At 34.1% G+C, this 13,178-nt stretch overlaps 1 protein-coding gene across 4 annotated transcripts in view; it reads right to left on the reverse strand.

Moving 5' to 3' along the window:
- Positions 1 to 291: 291 nt before the first annotated feature.
- The window catches only part of LOC131036955 (synaptotagmin-2), a 51,781-nt gene continuing 38,894 nt past the window's right edge, over positions 292 to 13,178 (reverse strand). The window contains exons 5-13 of one of the 4 annotated variants that reach the window (XM_057968988.2): positions 6,854 to 6,972; positions 6,594 to 6,695; positions 6,408 to 6,482; positions 3,485 to 3,561; positions 3,029 to 3,275; positions 2,555 to 2,908; positions 2,308 to 2,436; positions 972 to 1,107; positions 292 to 611 (exon numbers count right to left, since the gene is read on the reverse strand). In XM_057968988.2, the coding sequence (XP_057824971.2) occupies positions 982 to 1,107; positions 2,308 to 2,436; positions 2,555 to 2,908; positions 3,029 to 3,275; positions 3,485 to 3,561; positions 6,408 to 6,482; positions 6,594 to 6,695; positions 6,854 to 6,972 (1,229 nt within the window). In that variant the 3' untranslated portion in view covers positions 292 to 611; positions 972 to 981. Of the gene's footprint in view, positions 612 to 645; positions 1,108 to 2,307; positions 2,437 to 2,554; positions 2,909 to 3,028; positions 3,276 to 3,484; positions 3,562 to 6,407; positions 6,483 to 6,593; positions 6,696 to 6,853; positions 6,973 to 13,178 lie in introns of those variants that run through there. The other 3 variants (XM_057968987.2, XM_057968985.2, XM_057968989.2) reach the window with 3 other exon arrangements.

Raw genomic sequence — 13,178 nt, forward strand, 5'->3', positions numbered from 1 at the left:
ATGTAGGCTTTAGAGCTCCTTGTGTTCAATCCCAACATAAATCAAAATAGTTAAGTAAGCATAATAAAAAATTTAGCATAAATAAAGTAGGATCTATATAAGCAATAAAACTAAAATTTTAAGCAATGCTCCCTTTAAGGAGATTTTGATAGAAATTCAAAAACATTTGAGTACATTAAATGTGAATTTATTAATAAATTGTATCAGAGCTTTTATTCCCTGCAAGAATCTCCTTTTTAAAGAATTCCCAATTGTAGTCCTTGTAGCACAAAGTACTAGGCATTCCCATATGAGGCTGTTTTAATTTTTCAATTAAAAAATATTCTTTATAATATATTTTTAATAATAAAAACTATACACATTAGTGACACAGTTTGTTATGGAAGATGTCTCAACATACAAGACAAAAAGAATAATTTATAAGTTTATGATGATTCTCTTTGGTATGTCTTAGAATACAGTAACTGGCCATCAAATTGCACCAAATAAACAACATAGGCCTGCTTCTTGCTTGCAGCAATCCAACTGCTCCGCCAATTTGCTGTGGTTTGAAAGATTTAAATTACTTCATATATCAAAACATCTTACTTGGCAAAAGCACCTACAATTCACTACATCAGAAAAAACAAAGACAGATGTCCCTGAGCTCAATTTTTATCATAGAATAGTAATATTTGAATAGCAGCACAACACCATTGCATGTGTGAGACATCTTACAGAGGGCTTTGAACAGTTTTGAACATGCCATGGAGGCTTTCTGCGTCAATGCCATTACTGTCCTATGATAATATATCCCAACAATTTCTAAGCCTCATATACCATACTCACGGAATGATGCATATTTCTATTATGCTACAAAAAAAGGTTGAATTATTGCTAGTTGAAGACTGTCACAAAAGCAGCTTCTTATGATGTAAGGTAATAAAGAAATTGGTTTAAAAAATGCTATATTTGATTCTCTCCAAATGTACCTGACTATATTCAAGTTCTCCATTGCATCTCAATATGAACTTTTCCATTCTTTGAATCCACAAGATGGTAGATCTCGTTGATCCGTTTATTATGTACAACATCTGACAGATTAATATCCACGTACCCCAAATGTTCCTGTTATATCAGAAAGTCAATTCATCAGTCAAGCCCTGGATGTTAGCAAGTTTACCTTCAGAAGATTAAGTTGAGAATGAGAAGCTTTTAGGCTGGTAAATTTATGTTGGAGAACATTTAAATTAATAGGTAAAATGCCTTAGATAGTTTTTTGTTTCTCTATGGATGTATATGAGAAAAAACTCTCCATAAAACAGTATGTTATACTTCAAGAATGTTTTCTGGAAATTTGTGGATCCCGAATTTGAATGTTTGCTGCTAGTCTTGCAACAATTACAGGTAAAGACCTGATCGTTTTCAGATTCTAATTTATAGATGTGATACAGATATAAACTATGGGTGCTGTAAGGCTTTTTAGTTTTTACTGCATACATGAATTCCATTCCAGAGGCACACATTTGTTCTCAAACAAACAGAGTCTCCCATTATAGGTCGAAGAAGGAGATCAAACTAAGAGCACTCGATTGGGGCAATGTTAGATGATATAAAGCATCCAACAAATATGAGACATTATTCCTTTTTGTTTTGATATGGAGGAATCGGCACTAGCAAGAACCCCGTTTGTGAGGTCCCAATAACACAGCCCCCATAACTTTTGGCTATATGAGCTACCCTTACTCATGCAATAGATAAAGCTGGGGATTAGAACCTACAACCATAATCCATGTCTTTTAATAGCTTAACCATCTGGTCTGTACCAAGACTTTATTTTTTAAGCTTAAGTGTGGTGGCATTAATAGCACTGAAAAGTAGATGGATATCAAACAAAGACATAATCTAGTGGGAAAGTAGCAGCCTTAAGGAAATGCATCTTCTAAGAATCTAATGATCAAAAGGGAAATAGTGGTAGGATGAGTATATAATCAATCCTTTTGGAAACAGAGAAGGCATCTTCTAAGAATCTAATGATCAAAAGGGAAATAGTGGTAGGATGAGTATATAATCAATCCTTTTGGAAATAGAGAAGTTATAAAATTATGGTGAAATAGAGCATCTGTAAATAATGCATAAGGAATACCACCTAATGCATCATTAAGCGATTCACTTTTAATTTGATTCTGGACAAAAGATTCGGGAGGGTTATAAAATTTAATCTTCATGGGAATTAATTTAAAATGACAAAAAATAGTAGTATATTTCAAAAATAATCTTTCATGGACAGTTGGATGAAGTAATTCCTGCAATTGCAGAAACCTGTACCTTAAAATGCAAGCTAAGGCCCATGGCTCTGCTAATAACATCCACGTGGAGCTTTTCATTGACAGGTGGCCCTTCCAGCATAAACTCAAAATCTTGCTCCCATCTTGGATCCCTATTTTTCTTCAATGGCTGAACCAAAAAGATGATAAAAATGTTAGTTTCATTGGAAGATGGAAAGAGGGGTCCTTTTTTTCTGTTAAACCTAAGAAAACCATTTATTTCAAATTAACCAAAATATTGCAATCACCTGTGTTTTCCTCTTCTCGCCCATAAAAATAAGTTGTGCATAAGGATTGGTATGATGCTTGCCTTCAAGATCCTCAGCTGAATGGGCAGTGACAACTAGCAAACCTCCACCTTCTGGTACGCCCTCAGGAGGTTTGTCAACTGCAATTCCACTGTCATCCACATTAAATGAATTTTCATCCTCCTTGAATGGATTGTAAGTCAATTCTGCAGTGATTTGCCCTCGTGGCTTTTTATTGTGAGGGTCATTTGGGTCCATGGATCTAAGCAGATCAAGTTTAAATCTCTTGGATTCATAAGCTGTAAGATATTTCAAAGGAACAATTTGCATGCCTATCTTGTCATGTGCACCAACCTGCACCATTCAGAGACTATAACTTAGCATCATAAATATAGAGTTTACAATACAAATGAAAACAAAATAGGAAGAGAAGAGTATCAATGACTTATGAAAATAAAATAGAAATGGCCATGCCTTGTCCCAGTCATAGGCATACAATTCAAGAACTTGAGACCCAGGGTCTTTAACAACAAAGTTGAATGCTTCATTCCATTCAGGGTTCAAGTTGTTCATTTTAACAGATGTTTTTTTTGATTGTAGCTTGTCTCCTGTCAGTTTCAATTTCACGTAAGGATCAGATTTTCCTAGAATGTCCATCTTCTTCAAGTTAGATGCCCCAATCACCTTCACATTCAGCATACCAACAGGCTTCTTCATTGCCCTGCATAATCAATAAACTAAAAGTAAATCCATCTGATACAGAAAATAGGTCAATCTTCTTTTAATCATCATTTTCTCATTATCAGTAAAACATTTTGAAGATTGTAAGAGGATGAGTTCTTATGAACTATTTTTGGTGAAGTTGCAACCAAAACAGACTCTGCATAAATCATTAAAAAAGAAAGCAATGTTCGAAGGGTTCAGTAATACCTGGGGTCATCTAAAATAGGTATATCAAGTGACTTCGGCCACATGTATAAGTCTGCAACTTCTTCTTTAATATACTCCTGATCATAAAATACCATCATATTAATCAAGAGCCAATATATAATTAAAGAACCATATTAACCAAGAAAATGAAGCAATACAGTAAAATTTCAACCCTCCATTAGATGTGGAGTATCAATAACTTAAACACCAAAATGATCAACAAAGCTACAACTGCCAACTTGTCAAACAATTCTTCAGAAGTTGTAACAGGTTACACATATACGGTATCCAGTTAACAAATTGTTTGCATAAGGTATGACTGTATTGGAGCAAGCACCTACTTTTCTAGTGTGTATTCATATATAAAAGGAACATTAATTAAAGGAATAACTCAATAGCAGAAAAGAGCAGAGTAGATAGTTTTGTAAATTAAGATTTTAACGGAGACTATCTACCTTCTTCAAAATGATGCTATAATAAGTTCAGGTGCCAGTAAAGAAGAGAGTATTTAGTTGGCTGAGGATTACATAATATTAAAAATCTCCAAACTCGTAAACTTGGTCTATGGGAAAAACTACCATGATATATATATATATATATCATAAATAAAAAATATTCTAGATTGTAACATACATGTCACTTGATGCAATGCGTGGAACAAGTTTTTCCTGATTTCCAAACATCCAGTTGTAATGTAATTATTCAAAATATCTAGCTTCATACATGGTCAATTAAGGCAAAAGAAAGTGTGATACACAATTTTCAACTATTGGTATTAAAGCATTTATTATGCAAAATAAATACTATCCACTACCCAAAACTGTGTAATAATCATCCTAGTTACTAGGATTCTTTTATTAAAAAAAAGTTAAAACACAAATTAACCCAAACTTAAATCTCAAGGGATCATTTGTAATGGCCCTGTTTGTATATCCCTTTTCGAAAATTAGAGGTTCCATAGTCTCTACACCAATAAAAGAGACTTAAGCCTCTCTTTGTTATGAGATCTCCAACATTCCTTTAAATCACAACCAATATTTGAGTTTATGCTTCCGATTTAATGCATTCATAATATTATGATAGCAAATGCATTCCTATTGAATGTTAGATCTGAACCAACATTTGTGTATGCACACACATAAAACCACATAGGGACCAGCTCATACAAACATGACATGTTTATATAGTGAATGACTCAAGCATACATCACATATACACAATGTGACTAATTGTCACTTAGGTCACATATATATACATTGTCAATAATACATACATATCTCACAGATAAACATAATCACTAGCATGTGACGAGCTTATACACACAATGATTAACCATATCCTAACATACATTCTCATATCTCCATCCTTAATGCATTCATCTATTTAGTGAGTTAACCAATATCTTGAGAATATTTACGTCCGATTATTCCACTGGTAAATTGTAGTCTTAACCACATGGGGGTGTTGGCAGTGACATGTGCAAGCAAATTAAAATTGTACTCACGATGTCGAACATGGAAACCAATCCATCCATTAATAGTGGGCTACTTTTCAAAAAAAAAAAAAGTTTAGTTGAGCCACATTCCACCAGAAAAAACCCTTTCGATAGAGATTCTATTCTTACCTACATGCCCCATAGTTCTTTACAATTCTGAAACCGAATACTTCACAGCCATACACTAGCCCATTTCATGACAAGTGCAATGTTGTAGGTAAGATGATAAGCACTCAATTGAGATCATCCTCGGATATAATGATAACCTTGGCTATTCTTGCACTTTTGGGTGCACTGATATTTTGTTTGCACCACTGGCATTGTTAGGGTTTGGGGAATCCAAATTCTCTGGATCAGCCCTTCCTCCGCATCTTTTGTAATTCTCCTCTAATTTTCTCTTTGTTCCAAAAGCCATTTTTCCTTTTCTAGAAGAATTGTTACCTTGGTAATCATTTTGTCTAAGTTTCACCTTTCTTCTTTTGTTTCTCATCTATTTTGCTAATATCTTTCTATGGTTTTCTGCTCTTTTTTGCTCCTTAGGGACTCTCTCCTTCGTGCTCATCATTTTTTAAGAACTAATTCCTTTAATTTATTGGGTTCACATTTAAGTTTTGGATGGTGATCTCAATTATTTATCTTTCATATAAATAAAAAATTCTGAACTAATCTTTATTGGGTTCACTGTTTGACACAATGTTAATTTAGATAATATGAAATCTTTTGGTTCAAGTACTTCCAATATTCCAATTTACTTCTGACAGTAAACCATGTAATAAAACTTATTGTTCGTAATGTATTTAACTTTAAAATTGATAGTAGTATATCATACAATTACATTTAATTTCTATTTGAACTAAAACTCATTTTGAAAGCTGATTAGATTCTTGTTATTAGAATGATGAGATTGCTATTGAATTGTCCATAAAAATCATTCCATAGTTTACAAATGGATCACAGTAGCAGATTATTTTTTGGACATCACTGATGAAGTAACCCACAGAGGTACCAAACCGGTACTCAGATCCGGCCCGGCAGCCAGCAAACCTGGCTACATATTTTATTATTCAATGATATCACTAATATTATGTTATTGTTAAATATATACATTATATATAATTACTAACATATATGTAAATAGTATTACCCTCATATATTATATAAACAGTATAAAATAGATATATTTACTTTGTTTTATTTTATTTACATTGTTTTGACTTTTGAGGACACTTTTCAAATATGTAAGAGACTAATATTTCTTATATCCATACATACATATATGTTACAAATTTATACCTATAAGATTCTTGGGATGATTATTGACAGAGCTTGTATCCTTGGAAAAATTGAAATTTGTACAGAATTGAGTATGTTTTCACTTTCCAATCAAATAATAATAATGCAAACAAAATCAGAGCAAAGAATAATAACCTGGACAAATCGGTATAGACCAGGAATAGCCATAACATCTCCCCCAACTAATTTTAGTCCAAAGTCAACATGTGGCTGTACAAAAGTCAATACCAAAAAATGATTCAACTGAGAATTTAAAAAATCATTGCAAAAGTCCCTAGGAACAACATATCAAGCTAATAGACTATAGATCCTAATTCTTACCTTCTCCATAAGGGTTACTGATATCTTACCAAAGCATGGGAATGTTGGCACAAGAGGCTTCATTGTTATCCTTGGAACAGCAAAAACCTGCAAGTCCACCAGCTGCAAAAACGACTTCATTATTTATGAGTTCTAACTTCCATTGTGCAAAGACATCCAGCAAGAACTAAATATTTCTATCTTCAATATAGATTATTTTCATTGCACAAAGATGTCTACCAAGAAATAATTATTGCTAGCTTCCATAGATAAGAACTAACCTGTGCAGTTGCCACTATACCAAATACTTTTACTTCCACAATCACATTTGGATTTCCAGCCCATCTCAGGGCAGGTTCAATTATCAATTCATCCTCTCGAGTGTCAAATACTTTAATTCCTGCTCCATTAAATCTCACGACTCAAATCAAGAACACAAGCCTTCGAGCATGCAAAATAAAATTCTCTCTCCAAAGTGATTGGAAGAAGAACAACTGTTTAAAATGCATTAAAAAGTAAACCTTATATTGTTGAAAGAAAATTCATCATTTATCATGATCATAAAGCATATTAAATTTCATCATTATAAAAGTTTCCAACCAACTGCTTCTTCCCTGTTTTGAAAATAAAAAATGGGTCATCGAAAAGAGCATAAATATGACAAAAGAGATATACAAAAACAAATATAGATCAACTGAAAGGAGAAGAGGAGGAGCTATCAAAGTATCAGAAGGAAGTATGAAAAAATGAAAGATATCCATAAGCACATCCAACCTGTCAGTAATATCAATGGTAAAAACATATAGGGAGAATGTAATGTCCCAGATGAAATAAATTATGAATTTTAATTAAATTGCAACAAAGGGAAGAAAATGAAATTAATCTCTTATTCCAACCCTCACAGAAAAATTAGATATATTTATTTGTGCATAAGTGAGAGTAATTTCCCAATTAAATAGAGAACCCAAAATTGAAGAAAACATGCAAATAAACTCCCGAAACATAATTTATTGTAATCTGATATTTTTTACACAAAATATGTAATAGATATGGCAATCCCACAAAATATTATAACTGCATCAGATCTGGAAATCATTTTGGAAGATTTCTATCCAAAATCACTACAAAAATCATACCCGATATACATTGTTGAAGTCCAAGCAGCCAGATACCCACAAAATCTTCACTACCCATGCACCAAATTACCTAAGGCAACTTAGAATGATATTTATAGTAGAAAATATAGCAATGCCAAGGAAATGCAACAGAAAAAACACACAACACTCTGAAGCACTGAAAATTGCTCACCCGATAAGCCCAAAAATGGGCATAACCCCTCCAAACTTGCACAGCCAATGCACAAATGATAAATCTACAGCTACACCTACAACAAACACAACAAAAAATCCAAATCCAAACCTAGCACAATGAAAATTGCATGAATCACATTGCAAACTCACAACACTGCAAACTACAGAATTGTAACTCCTTCAGCAAAATGGCAACCTTTGAATGAAATTGCTCGATGCAATCCAAGGCCTCTCATCCCTAGATCACCTGGAAACCATGACCATCCCATTCATGAGCATCCAACTTCAATGGTTTATCAACCATTGAAGTATCCAGAAGCATAAGCTCTATGAGAAATAAAGATAAATTGGCAATACCCCCGAATGACATTTTCTTCTATTTCAATAAGCAAATGGCCAAAGATGGGCATCCAAATCTTTATTCCATGCATCTAGAAACTTCATCACAAAGTTGCCTGAATTAAATTCTTAACAACTGTAACCACCGATTAGCTCCATTGATTACAAACGAGCAATAAATCCTAAGATTTTCCAACTAGCCTAGACCATGTCAAATTATATATTAAACCTAGACCATGTTCCTATGGGATGTTGCATCTTTTGCCAATCTAAAGACTTAAATTTCTTTGTGACAATCCTGTGTGGAAAATAGAAACATCCATGTAATCTAAGCCCTTTGATGCATAAATCATTGAGGCCTTCTCTCTGATTCCTAAGCTGATCAACAATCTTCTGAAAAGCTTCTTTGAGGTTCCCAATTGCAACTTCATCCAACTTCTTTCGTATCATTCCGATAAATCTCAGAGCTATGGGCTTGAATTAAGTGACTTTGCAGCACAAATCTTCAAGGTATGATCTGTTAGGAAATTATGTTAGTGTTCACATGGGTTAGAATAATAATGTGTTGTGTTGAAATAAAAGTGAGTTGGAGTAACAACTCACGTAGTTATTATGGGTATTTGGAATATTAAGTTTGTTATAGTTTATTAAATATTATATGTAGAATAATATATCAAGGTTGTATGAATATTTGTTTATATTGAGTTGTTTTAACAGCTCATAAATTTATAGTGATTATAGGAGGTAGAACAACCCTCCTATGTTAAGTTTTGATCAGATTTGGATAAGCAGGTAATTTTAAAATTTAATTGTGCCTTGATCACAATCTGATATCAATTGATGATATCAAATTAAATCCTTCAAATATGATGTGTGTGTGTACCACAGATCAGTTTGTAGAATTCAATCTGCTTGTTGTCTATGTCACCGATCTGCTGTGTGACTTCCATATTCACTGAAGATTATGACCTACTGTATTTAGGTTCTGCACTTATTGTTTATCACACGATCTGTTGTATCATGTATGTATATGCCACGATATGCAATATGTTTCTATATGTCAGGATCTGCAATATATTTCTTTATGTCATGATCTGTAATGTATCGGACTTCCTTAGAGTTGATAATAATTACGGACTGCTCTATTATTTTATTCACCGTGTATCATACGTGATCTGTATCTGCAGGGTTAATGTGTGTTCACCGTGTAATGGATATTGACTACTACATATATGTCCACTTCTTATCTTTATCACTGTATATTATCAATCACATTCCCTTATATCGTGTACTTGTTTCTTTTTTTCTGTCAAGAGAAAACGCATCTGCTAATGTATGATACGAGAAGGTTTCTTATAGAGTCGTGATTCTTCACCATGGAACCTGATGACCATTCACAACTTGAATCGGTTACCAGCCGATTCAAATATAATCGGAAATATATATATATATATACACCGATTCAAACACAATCGGTTTATGTAAGAACCTGATAATAAACAACACCTAATCGTTATTAACAAACCTTAATTAGTTGAACCGATTCAAACATATTCGGTTGCAACACTTAGTCTAGTAATCATTAATAATTGCATATTTATTAAACAGCACATATCAACATTTAATATCGTTTTCATTAATAGCTGGCATATGTAATTGTCTAAGGCCAATGGCCAATTAGACAATTACGGTAACTCAGTCATCCTTATGAATTTTGACTTAAGCTACCACATCCTCAACACTTCATCTTAGCTAGGGAGAAATTCTTCAAATCCTTTATAAGTTATATCATCCTATTGTGATGATTTTCCACAATAGCTACATCTATATGTGGAAGAGAAAGATATCACCTCACTGTGATATCAAGTATTATGGCATGTCCACAGATATCAAGTCACATGATATCCACCATAAATGTCTCTTTATGTAATATCCACCATTATGGCTTGTCCACAGATATCATGAGATAAATGTCTCTTTATGTAATATCCACCATTATGGCTTGTCCACGGATATCATGAGATAAATGTCTCTTTATGTAATATCCACCATTATGGCTTGTCCACGGATATCATGTCTCATGATATCCACCATTATGGTATATCTAAAGATATTACTTCATGGCATGTCTACGGATTTCACGTCAAATGAAATCCACCATGAATATCTCCTTATGTAATATCCACCATTATGGCTTATCCATGGATATCACATCTCATGATATCCACCATTATGGCATATCCATAGATATTACTACACAAGATATCAACCATTATGACATATCCACAGATATCACCTCTCATGATATCCATCATAATGGTATGTTCAATCAATGTCGTAAGATTGTCACCTTACGATAATGATCAGATGTACAAGTGTTCATCATTGAAAGATCGTCACCTCACAATGATGTCCACTGTGGCTCATCAAGCACACAAGTACAGAACCAATGTTTTCATGGAGTCACACACGACACTAATCATGAATCATATTAGAGAGTGGAGATGAGAGCTTTCACCTAAGTCTCCCTCAACGGGAAATGCATTAGCAAGAGTTTACACATTAAACATCTTTTCTCAAATAGAAGAATACATTAGTATAACATATAACCAAATTAATGATGCTGAGACTCACTCTCAGCTAGGACTTCATTCTTTACCATCTCAAGCTTACCTTGAAAGCACACGAACTTTATTCTGAAGAGAGGCTTGGTGAGAATGTCCGTCGTCTGCTCATTAGTACTAATGTATCTTAACTGAATAACATACCTTTCCACTTGATCTCCACATGCCTTGACCTTTCATGAAATACAAGGTTGGAGTCTACATCACTGTTGATGGATTCCAAGCTCACCAAGTATTCATCTATCCAGAAAGATCATGACCTATGAATCAGCATAAAGGCCTTCCAACCTATATACATGGGACTCCATCTCATGAAGCATAATTCTCTGATTAATCACTAGAGAAACCATCTTGACATGGTCCACTCCCTCTGAATCAATATGATCAAGATCCTCGAATATCAATCGAAGCATATCTTCTCAATTGCTCCCTCTATCACAGAAGCATCCTCTGCTCACATGGACCCAATCATGGAAGATATCTTGCTTCAGGAGACTCTCATTTTCTGGTATGATCCTCATACGTCTACACAAATGACTTGATAGCTTTTCCAAGATGATTGTTGCACTTTTGTAAGTAAATATTGTTTCATAAAAATTGAAATTCAAAATCTTAGAATCTCCACTAAAGTCCTCTGCATATTACTCCTAAATTTCAATCTCTTCATCACAAATAGAACTCTAAAACTCCACAAGCTATGATCCTAAGGATGTCCTGTATGTAAGGATAAGTTTCTCATAGTAAATTGAAGGAATTTAACCACAGGATATCTAGATGCAGCTTGTCATAAACAGAGATCTGCTAACAATGTTGATTCACAAATAACATGCATAATGTAATTGCATGAATTAATAACTACATATGAAATTCATAAACATTATTCAATCATAAAAAACTCATCTCTTTCAAGTCAGAATATGAATCCATCTAAATCCTTTTGTGGAAGAGTTTCACCAACATCTGCAATGGAAGCTTGAGGCATAGTCTTGGTAGGACATTGCATTGCATAGTGACCATATTTGTCACATCTAAAGCATTGGATTTCTGAAATATCCTTCCTTCTTTTGAATGTAGGAGCACCATTGGATTCCTTATCTTTCTTCCTTTTGAAATGTCCTTTCTTACCTTTCATCTTTGTGAAGTGTGTTGATGTGTTTTTCATGCACATGCAAACACAGAATAAAATACCTAAAGGTACCTTATCCTCTCTTGAGCAAAGTTTCCCGACTGCTGAAGATCTTGCCAAAGGATCAGTCGAGGCAACTCCAAGGTTCTTGTATGTAGGTTCTCTACTCGTTGATAAGCTCTTTGTGGTATGATGTAATTTTGCTAGAATCACAAGGGGACTTACACTTGATGACTAAAGTCTGATTTGCTTTGAACATTGCTGGAACACAGGATTTCACTAGCCTAGATTTTTTGAAAAAAAGGAAAAAGGATGAGGGCGAGGAAAGGATCTAATTCTGACACTAAGAATGTAGGAGCGATAAATGATCTTTGATGAAATTCTAACTAAGTCTTGTTTTGACATCCTAGGACCATCTCCACAAGGTTAGTGCGATCTTCGGAGGAAAACTTTATGATGCTCAGATCATCGCTACAAGCATAGACACCATCAGGCTGATGCATATCAGTGAAGAAGCAACAATTGAAGTTAAGCTTAAACTGAATGATTCTAGTTGACTACACAAGGCAAGTCTGCAATCAACAAACTGCTAGTAGTGTGGATATATGAATTTCACCATCAATCAAACACATTTCTTCCATTCATCTAATAACATGAAATCAAATCTGAGAAGTATAAAGGCCATGCAAATTGTTGAATCGACCCATAGATTTCACCATTTCTTCAATGAAGTTTTACAAGCCTTTTACAACAACATCTTGGCAACAATCTTTGTCTTCTCTTTCTATTCTACTCTAATTGCTATTCTATCAACTGACTATTCACTATTAGCTAACTATTCACCTTCTAACTACTGACTAACTATTCTTTACAAATGAGGACCCAGGGCTTATATAGCGCCCTCAATACAATTCGATGGCTCAAATCAACTTGAGATCAATGGCCGAGATTTTACAATGAAAACCCTAATTATGGTTTGTTACAACAAACTCAATTCTGGCCAATGAAATAATTGCATTATTTGGACACATGTCTTCTTTGGAATATTCGACCCATGGATAGCCGGGGTAGGTACATCGAAGTTAGTGCCATCTTAGATGAGTCAGGTACACTGAATCTGGACATGCTGAAGTGGACCAACCCGACTGGAGGAGTGATGACTGGGATGCCACCTTGTCTGACACTTGTAACTTGGTAGATGCTCAAT

The sequence above is a fragment of the Cryptomeria japonica genome, chromosome 11 (assembly GCF_030272615.1).
Source record: "Cryptomeria japonica chromosome 11, Sugi_1.0, whole genome shotgun sequence".
NCBI classification, from domain to species: Eukaryota; Viridiplantae; Streptophyta; class Pinopsida; order Cupressales; family Cupressaceae; genus Cryptomeria; species Cryptomeria japonica.